Source organism: Lycorma delicatula, chromosome 3, assembly GCF_047948215.1.
Source record: "Lycorma delicatula isolate Av1 chromosome 3, ASM4794821v1, whole genome shotgun sequence".
Lineage (NCBI taxonomy): Eukaryota > Metazoa > Arthropoda > Insecta > Hemiptera > Fulgoridae > Lycorma > Lycorma delicatula.
The window spans coordinates 37476976-37498576 of NC_134457.1; the positions used below are offsets into that span (position 1 = coordinate 37476976).

The 21601-nt window shown below is 33.0% G+C and overlaps 1 protein-coding gene across 1 annotated transcript in view; it reads right to left on the bottom strand.

Moving 5' to 3' along the window:
- LOC142321519 (alpha- and gamma-adaptin-binding protein p34-like) overlaps window positions 1-13721 on the bottom strand; it is a 39213-nt gene extending 25492 nt beyond the window's left edge. The window contains exon 1 of the mRNA XM_075359671.1: window positions 13523-13721. Coding sequence (XP_075215786.1) covers window positions 13523-13598 — 76 coding nt within the window. The 5' untranslated portion in view covers window positions 13599-13721. The remainder of the gene's footprint in view (window positions 1-13522) is intronic.
- Window positions 13722-21601: the final 7880 nt, after the last annotated feature.

Sequence of the window (21601 nt, forward strand, 5' to 3'; positions counted from 1 at the left end):
TACCTTGCAGTATCGCCTGACTTTTTCCATGTGTATATTCTTCTATTATGATTTTTAAACTGGGTGTTGGCAATTACTAAATTATACTTTGTAAGTTGGTTCCCTCTTTCATTTTGCCCTGCCCATATTCACCTACTATATTTCCTTCCTACATTGCCTAGCCTTTTTTAATTTTTATACTGGCTACTTGCACAACCACCGAAATAAATTATCTTCTTTCTGTCACAGGCCACATCTTCAACCGAACTATTTTCAAATATATGTTTGGTAGCAGTATTGCAATCTAAATGGTGTAAACCTTGTTTTCTTCTGCAGTTGTATTGTGTAAAATTTTAAGTAGGAAATCTTTTCCTGCACAAGACTGACAATCTTTGAAGATATTTTCAGTTGCAAGCAAGTAAATTTAGTAAGTCTTTAAAATTAACATTGAGTTTTGATCTCTCAGTCATTACTTTCACATCTGATAGTATTTGCCTATGCATACAGTGAATGTTCCAAGCACACCAGGAGGTACACACTACTTAGGCCTTATAGTGTGTGTGTGTGTGTGTGTGTGTGTGTATGTGCATGCGCGCGTGTATATGTTTAATTAATATCTGCCTATTTTATCTGACAATAAAAAATATGTATTAATCATTTTTCAAGATGGTAAATGTGACAAGAAATACAGAAGAGCTTATGTGAAGCTGGGAATTGTACAATAGTAGACCTCCACATAAAATGGTATAACATGCAAATCAAAATGTTTTACCTTCAGTGATTACTGATGTTCCATTTTATTTTCAAACATGTATTCAAAAGTTATTGCAAGATTAAATACACCAACTAATGAAACCTGAAATTACAACAAAAAAATAAAACTATTTTAATTAAAGAGAGTGAACGCCATCCACTTTGCAAGAAATACTAGAATTTCCAAGGTTTTATCATTGGAATCATCGTAATCTTCACTGTCACTTTTACTATCTTCTTGTAAAGAAATATTAAATGATTCCATAATACTGTCAATAATTTCTTCTTGTCATAAGCTTCTATTTCCTTAACTTTATCACAATATACCTTACAATTCACTTTTCATTCATGACGACCAGCTTATTTCCACACAGCCCTTGAGCATCTTTGTTACGACTTGCTACGTATCTTTTAACTTTTGACCAAACAATTTCAATAGGATTTAAATCCGGGTGGAATGGAAGTAATCGGAGAACATTATACTCTTCTTTTTTTTTTAAAACTTTGTCAAACATGTAGACATCCCAATCCCTTAGGGAAAGACACCCTTGTGATGCTTTCTTTCCTAGCCTTGATGGGCTTTAATGGGAGTCATCTTTCGCCCTTTAACTTTTTATATCTCATAGTAATAAGCCAGGCCTCATTGGGATGCCACTGATGTAAATGCCTCTGTAGACATTTACATCAGTGATTTATTTCTATGCTTTTGTCTTTGCTGCAGGCCTCATCCGGACATCTTGAATGCCTTGCATCATTCCCCTCTGAACTAGTAACCGAGTTCGAGGAAGCATGAACCCCACGCCTAGTTATATACTTCACAGAGCCAATTTGTGTGTAAATGTCTCATATTATTTGAGACAATTGAATAAATAACATACCACCAAAAATGTTATACGCAAAAATGAAATTTATTCCTAGTTCCCTTAGTGAACTCAACTTTCAGTTCATACCCCGCTGACTTTCATTTATGGATTCCGGTCTGGTCTACCAGGGAGAGGCGGACACTCCCTGGACATTCCTACTCCCACTCAGCTTCATTGCAGAGTCCCTTGTGACATTTGCTTTCACTTACTACCATTGTTGAGATGCCGCTACATCTCACGGCTGCATGGGAATCTATGCCCTTGGCAGTGTAGTCACTATCTCGCCGACAGTGATGCTTGCTCATTCAAAATTGCCCTCATCAAAACGACACTACATCTCACGGCTGCATGTTTACCCATACCCTCAGCAGTGCAGTCGTCGTTCCACCGACAGCTAACATTTAACAATAGTCACCATTACTTTTACAGACTAGTTGTGGCTCGATGCCAACACGCCTACTTCCGGCCAATCAACTGTCCAGGCGGTCTCTAGCCACCTGGGGTGCTACTCTACTTATACCCGTTCAGTCGTTCTGCTCAGGGCGAGGAAATGAAGGAAGCCAGGCCATTCTCTGCGAGTCTTCCAGTTGACTCGCAGATCAAGAAAGGAATTTACTCTCTTGAGCTTCCTAATGACTCTGGTACATTCAGCCTTGTACCGGGGACAAACATAAAGGACATGGTTCTCAGTGTCATTGACCCTACAGTCCAGGCACAAGCCCGAATCAGTCAAACCAAACCTAACCAAACTATTACTAAAAGCACCATATCCTGAAATGAATTGAGTTGTGTACCGGTTGGGGGAGATCCACCTAATTGCTCGCAGCTCCCAAACATTTTGAAATCAAACATGTAGCCAGTAGACTTTTGTTTGTTTGCTTTTATCAGTTCCTGCAAATGTGGCTTCAATATTGAAAAAGAATAAGAAACAGAATGTTTCTGCAGCAGCTTTATCATAACTTTTTTTTTTTAATTGGAAATTGGTAACTTTTTAAAACGGCTTTGTGATAGTGTTGTTCGAAATTACGGCGGAATTATCGGGAAGGCTTGGCATTAACATCTTTTCTGACCATATGTTTAAAATGACTGATATAAAACAGCATGTTAGTGTGTTTTCAATAATGTTTTATTCATCAGTTATTATAAAACATGATATATTAAGTAATTTTATATGAAAAAATGCATAAAAGTGGGGGCATACCAACTTAAGTTCACTCATAATTACAAATACTAAAAATTCACAACCGATTATAAAATGTGATTGCTTTTGTCAATCAAAATTCGATTAAAAAGAAACGGAATTTGCACAAATGATCTTACAGGCTCAACAAATACAGGACAAATAGTAATTTGATTATATTCAACCAATCACTAACTAGGCTTATGAGTAATTATTTATTTTTACATTGGCCTGCTGTATTTGAAAACTATGAGCATATAGCAAACAGCATAGCTATATTGTTTCGTGGTGTGGTTCTAAGAAAGGCGACTCATTTCCTGAGTTATACTTGGCTGTCTTGTCCATTTTGATTTTTACAATAAATAGAATCACAGTAGATTATAAACTATGTTTATATATGTCAAACAATTATAATGATAATTAATTTATCACTTAGCGTTGTCTGCGACATAATTATAATACTTGTTGAGAATAGGCCTACATTTTTATAAAATTAAAAATATACCATAATATTTCTCTTTATGGCAAAATATTTAATTATTTGTAAACTATAAACAGCAAAATTAGAAACTATTTAAAAGTAATCCCCAATACCATCCAGGAACTAAAATATTAAGTTGTTTTTACAAGAAAGCAATCTACTTCTGCGAGTGAAAACTAAGCTGAATGTTTTCAGTTTGGTTAACAGGCACTGTACTAGTCTTTCATAGTCCAACCTTCAAGATCCAGTGCTGCAGCGATACAAACTTCAGTGATACAAAAAGTAGTGGTGTATTAAAGATATAAATAGAATTTAAAAAAATAAAAAGCCAGTACTAATGTTATTCAGACAGTAAAGTTTACATATCTTTCTTGAATTCACTGTCAAACTGTAAATAGAGAAATTATGATTTCATAATTTCATTGGTAACACAAAAATCAGCTGACCAACAATACATTTTTCATCGTGTCATCTGTGCATTCCATGTTCTGTGTTACTGCTGTGAATTGTTGCCAGTACAGTGTAGTGCAATTAAGTGTATGTGCTTATTTTAATTGGTGTCATACTACATCAATGCCTTTGTTATTTATGACTGAGGAATATGCCAACATGGTATTTATCTTGAGGGTGTGTGATAAAAATTCCTACCAAATGCATCTGCTGTTGTTTCTGCAGAATATCAAAGTCATTTTCCCAACCGCAGAGTTCAAAATCCTAAAGCAATTAGTGGAACATTTCATATGCTTAAGAAGCAGGGTCACTTCCCAGCATTAGTTCTCACTGCAACCATTCTGCTCATCATGATGCCAATATTGCTGAAACCATTATCAAGGCTATTTAACGCAGCCGAGGTGTTAGTAAATAACGCTTTTCCAGGCGGTTCAGAGTTTCCCAGTTCATGATATGGAGGACAGTTTGTAACAACAAGCTGTATCCTTTGCATAATAATTGAGTTAAATCTTTAACCAAAAGATCCTCCTCTTCGTTTGCAATATTACAACTGGTTGAATATGAACCGCTGATTGCACAGGTTCATTGTATTTTCTGGAAAGTCTCAGTTTACTTTAGATGGTATCAGTAATCTTCACAACGAACATACTTGGACAGAAATCTATCCAAATCCACCAATGACAGTAGAACTTTATTCCAACAGCAATTTAGTGTTAATTTGTGGTTTGGTCTATTTTACGATCAACTAGTTCGACCATTCAATCTCCCAGGACATCGAAATTTCAACATTTAGTTGAAATTCCGTAAAAAACAATTGCTACTGCTATTAGAAAATGTTCCACTAGCATCAAGATACCATATGCACTTTCAACATGATGGTACACCTCCTCACTTCTCTTATGCCGTATTGGCATACTTATATGAGCAATTCCCACAGTGATTGATTGACTGGGATAGGCCACAGTCCTGGCCATCAAGATCACCTGATCTAAATCATTAGATTTTTGTGTATGAGGTGGATGAAAATATTACGTACAAGAGAAAAAAAGGTCATACGAAGAGTTGAGCTGGTATTACAGATGCCGTCACACAAATTAAGGAAAGCTTTGCCGCCTTGCAGAATTGTGAAGATTAATGCTAGCAATCCAAAAGCGTGTAGCCAAATGTGTAGAAATAGGACAGATTTTTTAATGTAAATTTTATTATTAAATGTGTCAATTAGGTTTTTATATTTTTTAACATTGTATCAATTGTATGTTAACTTCATTTTCTGTAGTTGAACATTTTACATCAATTTTCTCAAAATTAAATAGCCTACTAGTGTTTAGATAATAAATTTTATGTATTTATTATTCATTCATCAAAGTTTTTGTATTACAAATGTAAAAAAAAACATGTGTTTAGACAGCACATTTTTTCTGTTTTATGTTGAATGTTATGAAAACTACCGAAGATATGGTTCTGGAACCTGTTTCATTCGTCAGGTCAAAAACCATAAGAAACTATCAAGTCTGCCCCTTAATTTGGGTTCCTAGAATTTCAGTATGGTTTTATTTCACTCTTTGCTCAGGAATCAGGGTGAAATCTTTCGCTAGCTTGTAATCGTTAATGGATTGTTTCCAGACTGATGTTAATATGAATTCTTTTTCATTACTTTCACTAGTATATTGACCTCAGAATGTAAACACTATGTGAATTGCTCTGTATATACTACTTTTTTGGGATTGTAGTTAATTTTTAGACCAATTTTTTTATTACTTATTTTTTTTAAATTTAAAGTGTTTAGCCTCCTCTATGAATCATGAGATCTTGCCGTTGGTGAGGGGGCTTGAGTGCTCAGGGATACAGAGTAGCTGGACCGAAGGTGCAACCATATCGGAGAGGTATCTGTTGAGAGCCAGACTAAGGAATGATTCCTGAAAGAGGGCAGCAGCTCTTTCAGTAGTTGTTAGGGGCGTGAGTCACAATGACTTAAACGGCCATATCAACATCACTCAGTCCTCTGAGTACTGCCCAGCTGAAAGCAATGGAAAACTACAGCTGCTTTTTTTTCCAAGAAAATGTGGTTCTCTGCATTTTCATATAGCAATGATGGAGGCGCCTTCCTTGGTAAAATATCCCGGAGGTAAACTAGTCCCCCGTTTGGATCTCCGGGTGGGAACTACTAAGGAAGGGGTCACCAGAAAATTAAAAAATAACATTCTACGAGTCGAAGCGTGGAATGTTAGAAGCTTAAAAAAGGTTGGTAGGCTAGAAAATTTAAAAAGGGAAATGGATAGGATAAATGTGGATGTAGTAGGAATTAGTGAGGTTCGGTGGGAAGAGGAAGGCGACTTTTGGTCAGGTGATTTTAGAGTAATTAACTCAGCTTCAAATAATGGGCAGGCAGGAGTAGGTTTCGTGATGAACAAGAAGATAGGGAAGAGAGTAGAGTATTTCAAAACGCATAGCGATAGAATCATTTTAATAAGGATAAAATCAAAACCTAAACCGACAACGATTGTTAACGTCTATACGCCTACAAGCGCCCATGATGATGATGAGGTAACGTGTGTATACGAAGAGATTGATGAAGCAATTAAACACGTAAAAGGAGATGAAAATTTAATAATAGTTGGAGATTAGAATGCAAGCATTGGAAAAGGCAAGGAAGGAAATATAGTGGGTGAATACGGGCTGGGCAAAAGGAATGGAAGAGGGGACCGACTTATAGAGTTTTGCACGAAGTATAATTTAGTAATTGCCAACACCCAATTTAAAAATCATAATAGAAGAATATACACTTGGAAAAAGCCAGGCGATACTGCAAGGTATCAGATAGATTATATCATGGTTAAGCAAAGATTTAGAAATCAACTCGTTGACTGCAAAACTTACCCTGGAGCAGACATTGATAGCGACCATAATTTGGTGATAATGAAATGTAGATTGGGGTTTAAAAACCTGAAGAAAAGGTGTCAGATGAATCGGTGGAATTTAGAGGAGTTTGAGGAAGAGGAGGTAAAGAAAATTTTTGAGGAGGACATCGCAAGAGGTCTGGGTAAAAAAGATAAGGTAGAAAATGTAGAAGAAGAATGGGAGAATGTTAAAAAGGAAATTCTTAAATCAGCAGAAGCAAACTTAGGCGGAATAAAGAGAACTGGTAGAAAACCTTGGGTTTCAGACGATATATTGCAGCTGATGGATGAACGTAGAAAACATAAGAATGCTAGTGATGAAGAAAGTAAAGGGAACTATCGGCAATTAAGAAATGCTATAAACAGGAAGTGGAAACTGGCGAAAGAAGGGTGGATTAAAGGAAAGTGTTCAGAAGTGGAAAGAGAAATGAACATTGGTAAAATAGACGGAGCATACAGGAAAGTAAAGGAAAATTTTGGGGTACATAAATTAAAATCTAATAATGTGTTAAACAAAGATGGTACACCAATATATAATACGAAAGGTAAAGTCGATAGATGGGTGGAATATATTGAAGAGTTATACGGAGGAAATGAATTAGAAAATGGTGTTATAGAGGAAGAAGAGGAAGTTGAGGAGGATGAAATGGGAGAAACAATACTGCGATCTGAATTTAAGAGAGCATTAAAAGATTTAAATGGCAGAAAGGCTCCTGGAATAGACGGAATACCTGTAGAATTACTGCGCAGTGCAGGTGAGGAAGCGATTGATAGATTATACAAACTGGTCTGTAATATTTATGAAAAAGGGGAATTTCCGTCAGACTTCAAAAAAAGTGTTATAGTCATGATACCAAAGAAAGCAGAGGCAGATAAATGTGAAGAATACAGAACAATTAGTTTAACTAGTCATGCATCAAAAATCTTAACTAGAATTCTATACAGAAGAATTGAGAGGAGAGTGGAAGAAGTGTTAGGAGAAGACCAATTTGGTTTCAGGAAAAGTATAGGGACAAGGGAAGCAATTTTAGGCCTCAGATTAATAGTAGAAGGAAGATTAAAGAAAAACAAACCAACATACTTGGCATTTATAGACCTAGAAAAGGCATTCGATAACGTAGACTGGAATAAAATGTTCAGCATTTTAAAAAAATTAGGGTTCAAATACATAGATAGAAGAACAATTGCTAACATGAACAAGAACCAAACAGCAACAGTAACAATTGAAGAACATAAGAAAGAAGCCGTAATAAGAAAGGGAGTCTGACAAGGATGTTCCCTATCACCGTTACTTTTTAATCTTTACATGGAACTAGCAGTTAATGATGTTAAAGAATAATTTAGATTCGGAGTAACAGTACAAGGTGAAAAGATAAAGATGCTACGATTTGCTGATGATATAGTAATTCTAGCCGAGAGTAAAAAGGATTTAGAAGAAACAATGAACGGCATAGATGAAGTCCTACGCAAGAACTATCGCATGAAAATAAACAAGAACAAAACAAAAGTAATGAAATGTAGTAGAAATAACAAAGATGGACCACTGAATGTGAAAATAGGAGGAGAAAAGATTATGGAGGTAGAAGAATTTTGTTATTTGGGAAGTAGAATTACTAAAGATGGACGAAGCAGGAGCGATATAAAATGCCGAATAGCACAAGCTAAACAAGCCTTCAGTAAGAAATATAATTTGTTTACATCAAAAATTAATTTAAATGTCAGGAAAAGATTTTTGAAAGTGTATGTTTGGAGTGTCGCTTTATATGGAAGTGAAACTTGGACAATCGGAGTATCTGAGAAGAAAAGATTAGAAGCTTTTGAAATGTGGTGCTATAGGAGAATGTTAAAAATCAGATGGGTGGATAAAGTGACAAATGAAGAGGTATTGCGGCAAATAGATGAAGAAAGAAGCATTTGGAAAAATATAGTTAAAAGAAGAGACAGACTTATAGGCCACATACTAAGGCATCCTGGAATAGTCGCTTTAATATTGGAAGGACAGGTAGAAGGGAAAAATTGTGTAGGCAGGCCACGTTTGGAGTATGTAAAACAAATTGTTGGGGATGTAGGATGTAGAGGGTATACTGAAATGAAACGACTAGCACTAGATAGGGAATCTTGGAGAGCTGCATCAAACCAGTCAAATGACTGAAGACAAAAAAAAAAAAGTGTTTAGGTAATTTTTTACATTCATAAAAAAATTAAGGTTTTTAAAATTTAGGTGAATTAAGGTTTTGTTCTTATTTTTAAACTAAAAGTTTTGTATTATTTAAGGTTTTTTATATTTAAAATTTTTTTTGCTTGTATTTTTTATAATTTTGTTTAAAGAAAAAATTTTCTTTTTTTTGTTGTTATGTTACTTATTATTCAAAAAAGAAACATGATAAACCCATTCAAAAGTATTAAAGTGTACCAATATCTTTATTGTACGTTTTAAATTCTATGAGCATCTTAATGAAAAGTAAATAGATGAAACACAAAAACATAATGCACATGATGTGGGATAATAGCAAAATAAAATCTAAAGTGACTACTTTCAAACAGACTAAGAAAGTTACTGGATGGTGCACAACACTGATAAAAAATTTGGACGATCAGAGTACCTGAGAAGAAAAGATTAGAAGCTTTTGAAATGTGGTGCTATAGGAGAATGTTAAAAATCAGATGGGTGGATAAAGTAACAAATGAAGAGGTATTGCGGCAAATATATGAAGAAAGAAGCATCTGGAAAAATATAGTTAAAAGAAGAGACAGACTTATAGACCACATATTAAGGCATCCTGGAATAGCCGCTTTAATATTAGAGGGTCAGGTAGAAGGAAAAAATTGTGCAGGCAGGTAATGTTAGGAATATGTAAAACAAATTGTTAGGGATGTAGGATGTAGGGGGTATACCAAAATGAAACGACTAGCACTAGATAGGGAATTTTAGAGAGCTTCATCAAACCAGTCAAATGACTGAAGACAAAATGAAAAAAGAAAAAAAGGGGCAATGTTTGCCACCAGTTTGTGTTGAAACAAGGTAGAAATAAAAAAAAATCTGTAGTGACCAGATTCTAACATCAAAAGTTGGTGTACAAATTTTACTGCAACAATATCTCAAGGATAATTTTTCTTTATGACACAACAGAATAGGTATTGTGCGATGTAGAGCTCTGTGAATATGGGTAGTGAGTAACAGTATGCATGATGTAACACATTATAATGACATTCAGCAAGTAGTAGTGCATTTGTGAAAACATGTTTGTTACTGTACAGTTGTATTTTAAAGTACTGTTAGCTTTCATGTATTATAATACTATGCTATCAATTCTTTGCTCTTCACTGATATATATGCTAAATCAATCAAATTTTATTGTAATTATTATTATTAAATTATTCAGCTTCAGTTTTCAGCACATGAATGTTTACGTGTGTTATGTCAGTTCTTTCATTTAATATTTAATTTTTTATTATTGTGACATGTTATTTTGAGTACGAACAATGGTTGCCCAGCCTGAACCAAGTATGATACCTAAGAAAAAAAGAAGCTTTCACAATCATAGTGAAGCTCAACAGTTAGCACAGCAACTGAAAAATGTGACTGTGAATCAAACTGTAAAACCTTTCTTAATTACCTGATCTGTCAGGCAACTAAGAGGGCAACTGATAACTGTAGAAAATCAGGATATGTTATTATTAATGTCCATAAAGAAGCAAAACGATTGCAAGAATAAACACTGATGATGCCACATTATCTTCTACAACTGGACAAAGGTTATGCAGTCTGACCAAGTAATATCATCAAAACACACTTTATATACCCAGAAAAATAAGGGACACTCGAAAAGAAGCCCAGAAAATCTATGTCAATGATATTGATATATGTCAAATTTGCCAAATTATTCAAGAATCGTCGTAAAGAAAGTAATAACAAGCATCAAAAAATTGCTTCTTTTAGTAAAACATGAATTCACTTCCCTTGGGATCTAGATTCATTAATTAAAATTATGAAAAGTATAGGATTCAGATGGTGAAAATATCAGACAAAGAGAAAGATTTTAACTGAAAAACTGAATATAGTACTATGACAGTACAAATATTTGATCGAAATAAAAGCTCTCCAAAAGCTATTTTATTTAGATGAAATATGGTTGGATATCAATCTCACAGTGACTAAATGTTACAGTCAAATGATGTATGTGGCATAGTTGGGAATTGTAGTGCAGGATATAGGCTGATTTTGTTACATGCAGGCAGTAAATCTGGGTTTGTGGAAGATACAATGCTCTTGTACTAAGCTGGTACCACTAATGGAGATTATCATGGACAAATGAACAGTACAAATTTGGAAAAAATAGGTGAGAAAAACTTTTATTAAAACTTCCCAAGTCATCTGGTATTATCAAGGGCAATGTGCTCTAACAAACCTAATTAACTGAAAAAATTCCCACAAAATATTCAAAGAAAACATAGGCAAATTTAAAAAATGCATTTTGTAAGATGTAATTATATATCAATTTATAAACCAAAAGGTAAGTTGTATAGAATCAAACAGTACATTAATAATTTAAGTCACATGATTGTTAGACTTCCATTATATATATTTAACTTACACCCAATTGAAGTAGTCTGGACCCAAATAAAAAAATATGCATTAGGAAAAAACAGAATTACTTGCAAAAGAAGGAATTGCAAATTTTACACCAAACAACTGGAATACATATAGTAATAAAATATTATGTATAGAAAATGAGTACTGGAAAAATGATGGAATAGTTTCGTAAATGATGAATTAATTATACATCTCAGTAATGAAAATTATAGTGATTATGAAGCCAGTGAAAACTGTAATGATTCTATAAGGATAGTGATTTAGCTAAACCATTAAAATTAAATCGTAAGTAGCAGATTTTAATACAACTTGTAACATAAGTTTTAAACAATCATTTATAATGAATTCTGTAATTTTACTTTAATAAAAAATTAACCAAAGTAACAAAAAAATGTCTATTTACCGCAAACATAATTATTAACTACTAAGTATTTATTTTAACTGTTAGGAAGTACATAACAGATGCTTTTAACTACTAAAGTAGATTTAGTGTATAGTAATTGCTGTCCTCACCCTGCCTACTCACTTAATGTTATCGACCAGATTCATGGTGCTTATCATCAGAAATACAAGCAAACAGCTTGAAATTAGCTTTGATATACGAAAGAAAATTTCATGAACAAAATCTAATCAAGGATTTCCACTTCAAGTGCAACAGAAATTAAATTTTACAGACATTCAAACTTTTTACAATGTGTAGTACTGTATTTCCAAGAACAATATATTTTCATTTCAAAACACTGAAAGTGGTTTGGAAAAATGGAGGGTGAACGAGAAAGAAAACAATGACTTGTTAACACACTTCTTTCACCCACATGGTCATAAAACTTAATTCTTGATCTCCAGAAATGATAGGGTGTAAATACCAATTATAGTAAAAAAAAAAAATTAACACTAAAAATTCAGTATTTCTAGTAGCCATAAATTTAACATAAGCAACAAATGATATACTGAAATAACTCAGTTGTTTACTTGATTTAAGACAGAAAAGGTAATCATAATGGTTTTTATTTTGAATATAACTGTTTGTTAAACAAAATAAATTACTGTCAATTGTGTGATTTTTAACTTTTTGGTATGATTTAATAATTATTTAATAATACTGGCAATACAATTTTTTTTTTAACCTCCAGGACCATTGTTAGGTACTGTCTCTGAGGATGAGATGAATGATTTGTAGCGTGTGTGAAAATGCCATAGCTGACTGGGATTCAAACCCAAGACTTCCAAATGAAAGATCGATTCCATTCGCACCACGGAGGCAAGCTAGCAATACAATTAAAATGCGATTTCACCATATTTCAAACATATGCTGCTCTTATAAGCTAAGTGCCAGGATTCAAACTTAAATTATTACACATATAAAATGGGACTGGTAAAAATGTGATATTTATGTAATGTTAGACTTTTGAGATTTTAAATTTTAATATGTTCAATTTTAGGCTATTGCAGTATTTGCTCAAAGAAATTTGACACCTATGTCTCAGACTTTTTCAGTAAGAACTGTACTGAAAAAAAAAACTTGAAGATAAGTCTCCAAAATATTTTGTTCCAAGGTTGAGGTTTTGTCTTGTAAGTTTTAAATTAGTTTTTTAGCTATTTCCTTCAGGATAAGCAAAAAATAGATCCCGGACATAAAATACTTCACACTTAAAAAAGAAGGAAATTTAGTGTTATTACAGAAGGAAAATATTAAATTTATATAATAAACCACAAAAAAGTCAAAATTGATTGTTAAATAAAATTAACCCTATTTAATTTATTATTTATTAAATGTACAGTGTATTCCATTACATGATGCGTCCACTTTTACAGTTTGTTTATTTTATCTTGAGATAAGTGTGCATTAATCTTGTTTTAGTTTATGATGACTTTAAATATATTGATAACTGCAATTCTTACTGGCTGTTGACAAGTTGGATCTACATGAGCCAATTTGTTTCATACTTTACCAAATTATGGGCACTTATCTAAATTTTAAAAATTCTTCGTAACTTATGAAGAACACACTATACCTGAACATTTTTTTAAATATACATATATAAACAATATATTTACTTATAACTGCACGTATTATTTATCATAGATAATTACTAATAGAAATAAAATTCTCAATATACTTCCTATTTTTTTTCTTTATGCACTTTTTAAAAAAAATCTAATTTTACAAATTCAAGGAATTGTATTTTTAAACATATATATCTATATTTCCATATGTTCCCATGAAGTAGAGAACACTAAGAAAACATTTAAAAAATACATTACTGAAACGAAACAAAAAACATATACAATGAACAACATAACCTATAATAGCAAATTACCTACATTTGATTATTTCATCAGGATGTTTACTAGCAGAGCTAACAAACAGAGCAGACTGACTAATGCTACTGGGATTCATTTTCGCTTTTAAGGAGTAATTAGAAACTTAAAAGAGTTCTTACTGTACCAGATTACAAATACATCACGCCAACGCACTACCTAGAAACGACCACACAACTCCCGTTTAACATCATGATATCGATACCGCACTACTTTAATCGATACAATTACTCTAATATAATATACATTCGTTCGAAAAGTAATCAAATTCTACACTTTTGATCTATACGGTTTTACAAATAGGTTATTAAAAGTTTTAAAACAGGTAAAACTTACTCACAATGTCTTCGCGTTAATAGAATGTATTTAAGTTTTAAATATTTCATCGCTTAACATCATACCCTTTACAAATGTCGTCATAATCGATAAAACTAAAGTAATTACCAATCAAGTAAGCATTGAAACGAAACTTCTCAAAATTATAAAGACCACTTCTTTTGTAGGTGTGCTGCGAATTGGTTCGTGATGTCCGCCGAAGAGCAAAACTTGCATAAATCATCTGGGAAGAGGCTGGGGATTTTTATTAACGCATTAAAAAGTAACACCATAGAATTAAACAAGGATAAAAACATCCACGGTTTATTTCTGCTAAACTACATTCATTGAATGAATATTTAGAATTTCTGAAGGAAATGCAGCAATAGAAGCCCTCGATTTCAAAATCATCTCAAGTTATCATCTGGGGAAAAAGTCTGTATTAACTTAATCGGCGTCTAATAAAAATGTCTAAATGTAAAGTAGAATTTCTGGAAGGAAATGTTGGAGCAGTTGAGAAAAACTTAGCAATAAAGAGAGTTTCATTAAGAATAATAGATGTAAAGATGATTGCTACAGAAAAAAAAAATGTTATCTGAAAAACAAATGTGGCAGTAGAGCGAGTTACGTGAAATTCAAATAGAAGTTGATACCATATCCCAACCTCGTAGGGGGAAGACACCCACCTTGTGATGTTACCGGTCGCCACACTACCCCCTCCGTTCAAGCCCTGAGGGACGTTACCAGAGGTCGTCTTTAGACCCTCTAACCGATTACATCTCACAGTCATCAGCCAGGCCTCGGTCGGGATGCCACCGATGTAAATGCCTCGGCAGACATTTGCATCAGTAAAATACATATCAAATTTCGCCTTCACGTAGGCTTCAAACGGACATCTTCACATCCAACCTAACATGATTCCTTCAAACTAACTGACTGAAACCGCGGAAGCGCAAACCCCGCGCCTAGTCCAGATTTGACGTCACCATTCGTGACTATGAATGCCCCAGAAAACGAACGAGTTTAAAGTTAAATCAGTGCTACACATACCAATCAAAATTATGTCATACGCAACATAGAAATTCAGACCTATACCCAAACAAGTCAATCAATTTAGGTCACCTAACATGGGGAACGCAACCTCATTCCGGTCCACCCAGGAGCCGGGGACAAACCTCGCACCACCACCCGGTACCATCATGGTATCTCGCGTGGCATTACCAAGTCACGATCAGCCAAGTCACCGCCACCGGCGGAGGGAAGCCACGCCCCCGGTCGCACGGGTTAACATATCCCGTCGGCGCGGCCACCTCCACCAGGGTAGCTCCTGGCCTACCCTGGTGGATTGGGGTAGCCCCAAATCGAATCACAAACAATACCGGTATAATCGTGGCATGATGCTAATGTGCCTACCTCCAACCAATCCAGTGCCTAAGCCGGAACCCTAGCCTCCAGGGATCCTACCATGATCGAGTACCTCGATTAAACTCCCTCTGCAGACCTGCACACCCCAAGGGTGCGAAGAAAACCAGCCACTATAGACCACTTTTTGCAGATTATCCAGTTAATACAGAAATCCAGAAAGGAATGTATTCTTTCAAGTTCTCTAGCAGTTAGTGGACGTTCAACCTTGTATCGAGGACAGATGTAGAGGACGTGGTCCACTGTATCATCAGTCCCACAATCTGGGCATTGACTTCAATCCAAGAAATAAAACCTAGCCAATCTCACCCGAAAGGCACCATGCCCAGAGAGAAACTGTGTGATATACCGATTGGGGGAGACCCATCCAATCGCACCTAAATCAGACACTATAGGAAATATACCACGTATGTAGCGACCTGTGGGGGATTCATCCCACCTGACCTGCCAAGACGCGAGGTCTTCAATCTCTTGCTTTCGTTCTGATGTCAAAATGTAGCATTCCTTATGCTCACTAGCCAAGATATCTATTGGTTTGACTCCGGCTATAACATAGACTGCCTCCCGCAAAACTGTTCTGTAACCGCCTATAACAGCCAGCAAGAGGAGTCACTGGCCCTGCAGAAAAATGTCCACACAATACCTAAAAGCCATACAGTGAGCCCAGACCGGCACAGCACACAGCATAATAACTTCGCTGACACCTTTGTAAAGGATACTCATGGTATGTTAATTTAACCTCCAATCGTGATGAATGAGTCTACGGGTTCCATAAAAGCATCAGTGGCCTTTTCTGCTACAGCAAAACAGCATAAACAGAGTAGCTAAAATCAATCAAGAATCAAATAAAAGTTGATGGCTCTTATTACTGAAAATATAAATTCAAGCAAGTTCAAAGAAAGAAAAACACAATTGTACAAAAATTTTTATAATAGATGTAGCTAGCTAAAGAATAAAGTTTAGATAAAGAGATTACAGAGAAAATTACATTCATTACTATTATCCTACAGAATCTAGCAAAAAAATAATAATTTAGGTATGACTACAACTTCAGTATATTCTACTAGCAATATTACACATGATTGTTATGTAATATTATAGCAACTCATTAACCCTTAGTTTTTATTAATCTAAAATTCTTTTCTTATCCAACTACATTAACATTTTAAAGGAAGTTTATGAGTGATCATGTTAAGTAGATTCATTTTAAAATAGAAATGCCCAGCAATTAATTTGTTTTCATCTATTTTTTTATTAACTTTAAAGTTGCTCCACGTTGGTGGTTGTGGTGGTTAAGAATAAGCAGACACAGTTGAAATTTTTGTATACCAATTTATGTATAATAAATAGGCTGTTATTAAATATGTATGATGTTGTTCCTGTATGTTAGATATGATGCAACAAATAAGGAGTTTATTTTGTCTTTTTCTTTAACAGTTATTTTATATAATAAATAGGCTGTTATTAAATATGTATGATATTGTTCCTGTATGTTAGATATGATGCAACAAATAAGGAGTTTATTTTGTCTTTTTCTTTAACAGTTATTTTAAAGTTTTTTTTTTTTGCCAGGCATGGGAGGGTTTGTTTGGTTAACAATCATGTTTTTTTGTGAGCTACTTTTCCAGAATTTTAGAATGTGTAATTCACATACTTTTTGTTTCCTTTGCTTTTATTTTTTAATCGTGAATCAGTGTATGGGATATTAAGGTTATTGCCAATCTCTGTTGCGGAGTGGTAACATCTCAGCCTTTAATCCGGAGTTTGAATTCTGGTCAGGGTGGTATTTTTCATATGCTACAAAATTTCCATTTCCATATCCCACAGCTTACTTGTATGTGGCGAAATCATCAAGCAAAAAAGAATAAATAGAATGTAATTCATTTCTTTTTATATATGATTTAATGGTTATTTAATGGATTAATGGTTTTAATATGTAATTAATGGATTTTATGTTTTTTGTTTTTTTTTAATAAAGCTCTACTACAACAGATTGTTACACTAAATGTATGATAACTAATAATAAATTGCAATACAATTTAAGTAACACTCAAGTAAAACAAAAAAATATGAAGCTTAGTTAACAAAACATACTTGAAGTTAAAAAAAGATACAGTACATAGTCATTTACTGCTTTCAAATATATTTACAAATGTTACGTGATTAACAATGTGGTTGTAGATATGTTAAAATGAAACAACAGCCACTTCTGAAAATCAGAACTGAAAAAAATTATATTACTCACAGAAAAAAAAACTCTAGATCTGGCTGTAAATTATATACTTACAGGCATCACAACTATAAGATTAAACAGATATTATAAATCAACAAATGAAGTACTTCTTTCAATCATAAAAAAGAATAATTTTAATTTTATGTGTTTTTCACTGAAAATTAGCTACACAAATAAATAGATACCATATAGGGAAGAAAACTAAACATATACATACAGCCAATCAGCCCTGAAGTTCTATAAATACTCATAGGTTTATGTATTTATAATGTTATGCTTCCACTCCACATTGCATGAATTTTACCACAAACCTCTTTCCTTATCTCTTTTTTATCCTTCCATTCCATCAAAAAGAAGTGACGACTCTGATAAACATACTACTTTAGAGAGGAAGCTTTAAGAAGAGTATGATGAACCAATCCCTTTTTTTAGAGAAACAAACTTTTCCCATAAATAGAAATGCCAGTTTGGGCAGATATAAAGACCACAATGGATTATTAGTTAATGATATCAATAGTTAACAGTTATTAAAGAAAATTCCTATCAATGTGAAGAAAAAAACAGATGTGATCAGGTTTTCTTACATCTTTGGCTTGGACAGTTTTCAGTGTAATAAATGAAACAGAAAAAAACTATATTATACATGTATAAATTACAAATGGTTTTTTAACTTTTATTTTTTAGAAGCTACTGTGCATGTACAAATAACGTAAATGATACTTTCATTCAAAGTTGCAATGAAAATTAGTCTGTTAAAAAAGTGTTGCTCTACATGATGACTAAAGCCTTAACCCTTGAAATTTTACTAGTATATCACCAATTGTTATACATATTCAGATGTTATAATTATTATTTTACTAAAATTTGAGTAAAGGTACATTAACTTTTATCAGAATTTGAATGTTCACATAAGCAGTCTGCTTATTGTGGTTCGTGTAACAGCACAAACTACAAATAATTTGTCTCATGAAACTATATCATGAAACCAATATATAACATTATGATGATTCTAATTTAATTTGGTGCAATCCATCCAAGAAAAAACACTTCTCTTTATTTGTAACATAAAAATGAAGTAAAAATAATTTTTTTTACAAAAATGAGAAAATTGTGATAAAATGATATGTTTACCAACCATATTAAAGTATATAACCAACCATATTAAAATTTCATCAAGTAAAACAGAAATAAATATTTGTTATCTCAATTTATTTCTTCAATACCCAATAAATGCCGTCTGTTGAACTATTGTCATCATTTCCCAAATTTATCACAATATCTTCAATAATATTTTCACACAAAGTGCTTTCCATACTTTTTTTTTCTTAATTATAAGTTGAATACAAATTTTCCAAGCATTTACATCTCTGAAAAAAATTATTAACATTACCAATAAATCTTTTACATCACTTAACTTAAATGTAGTGTTATTACTACGGATTAGCCTTCAACTTGTGTCCATATTGGGTTATTGGGTTATATTGGACTTATTGTCCATATTGGGTTAACATTGCAGTATTATGGAGGAGACACAACATTGCACAATTTTTTGATTTTCTCATAGCATCTACTTGATAATAAATGTATTTTTGTTCAATTAATATTACTATTTTTAAAAGTTTTACTTTTAAGATGTCTTTGGTGTATGCAGTTTTTTCCATTCAGCATCTGATTTTCAGGTTAAAGTGTTTGGAAATTTTTCAGATTTCAGACACTGGTGCGGCACATTATCCATTACTATGACGGACTCTTCAGCTACATTTCAACAATTTAAACTGCATAAAAATGTCACCATTCATTTCATCATGATACTCTTGGAAAGATCTGGATTCAAATACCCATAAACCATCATTCAAAAAACACATTTTCACTTCCCATGTGTACTATTAATTGTTTACCTTTTCCAGCCAGAGTTTGCACCCCAGTTGACAAACCTTTCATAAAAGCACTTTTTAAGCTTTATTTCTTCATCCATAACACCTTTTCCTATACATGTCTCATGTTCCTCATTAACCCATGTTTCATCTAGATAATAAATTATAAAATAAAATCACTTATTTTTCTCTTAAATATTCCCTATGCTTTGAAATAACATGTTCATGTTCAGCTAATAAGAATTATTTTTTCTGGACATGAAACAACAATTCATTGATTTAAAACATGATGTAACACACCAGAAAAATTAGGTAGTTCTGAATCAGTCCTCACTGCATTTAATAATTTGTTCAAGTTAGCAAGCTCGTTACTGAAATAAAATGAATGAACTTCTTTCTGACAGTGGTTTTAGGTAAAATCATCAAACTTTTCAATCTTTTTCACATGCTTTTTGAGTCTTTTTAGGGCTAACGTGTTTACCATCAATTTTTTATTTCTCTATAATATTAAAAGTTATTTTTTTGTGAACACCTGTTGCTCTACTTGCTTTCTGAGCAAACTCAAGTCAAGACTCTGAGTACAGTTTCAAGGTTATCTTGTTTTAATGTTATATACTTATTTCTAGTGTACATTGCTGATTTTTTTATTCAATGCTACTAAAGGGTTATCCTGGTTTATTTTCACAACAGAATCACTCATTGTTAAATCCTGATTGGCAAAAAATACAGGATAAATTAAAATTAATGAAAATAACACTGAAACAGGCTGTTATAAAAATGAACTATATCACTCTACTGTCCTGTATAGAGTAACACAATAATGTAGGCTGAAATACTTTCTTTCACCGAACTGAATAACAGTGTGAAGCATTACCATGATGTTGTCGTTATTAAACATCAATAACAAAGGCTCATCAAAATTTTTAATAGCATATCATTGGCATGCCATGGCACCAGATAAATGATAACTTAACAGTTCATTATAATACGTATAAAGCAATAATTGCACTTGCACATAGGAATGACATAATGATTCAGCCTAAACTACTGAGTTATTACTCATATATGCTGAATTCATAATTATATCTGCTGCACAGTTTGGTTAAACAAAGATTAGTTCCCCTTAATAGTAACATAATAGTGTCAAACCACCGTATGTTATTTTGACACAGTCTTAATTACCAGAAGTTGCAAATGCAGTGTATAAAGGATTAACACATTTCTACACGTTTATAATACTCCAAAAAAAACTTAAAATAAATTTAAAAAAAAAAATACACACTTGATTTATAGAACACGAACTTCAATCAATTCATTAAAAAAAATCATATGTGGACAATAAGTCTTATTATGACTTCCTTGTACGTAGATTAAAATACTTTACACATTTAAAAAAAAATGAAAAGTACATCAAATTTTATTTCATTAAAAACTTCTGACATTTTTTTATAATTTTTTAAAAATTATTATTGAATTTATATTCATTATAAATTTATTTTACAATGAGATGTTGATTTTTACAATGAGAGAAGTCTGATTCAAACCGATGTGCCTTCCCCTAAGATCCAAATATTTCATTAATTAAAATTTTATTTGGCTATAACTCTGGAACCAATGAAAATAAGTAACACTTATGATATATCGTCGAAATGCTCTCTCAATGAGGGCTTATTACTACAGTTAAGAAAAAGTCCAAAATCCAAATGTTTCAAAATTGAAAACCCGCTTTATTTAGAGGTCTGACTGTAAACACATTTTTGGCCCAGTCGATTGTAATCAAAAGGGGATGTGCATAACTAGATCTTACAACATACATAAATACAAAGTTTTAACATTCTACGGCTAATCGTTCTTGAGTTATGCGAGATACATACGTACTTACGTCACGCCGAAATTAGTCAAAATGAATTCAGGGGTGGTCATATTGGATATTTCCGTTCAAATCTGAAAACCGAAATTTTTTGCGATTACAATACTTTCTTTGTTTCGTACAAGGAAGTAAAAAGTAAAAAACGACTATTATGTAAATAAACATTACAAGCATGTGATGAGAAATACGGCCAACATGTACGTCATACCGTGGATAAGGAGGACACAGCAGAGACTATAATTTTTTTCCTTTCTAAACGTAAGCAATTTCGTAGAGAAATCTACTTCATAAGAATACAAGAAAATATAAATAAAAGATTAGAAACAATTAAAAAATTTTAAATCTCGTATGTTCGATGTTAACGTTTT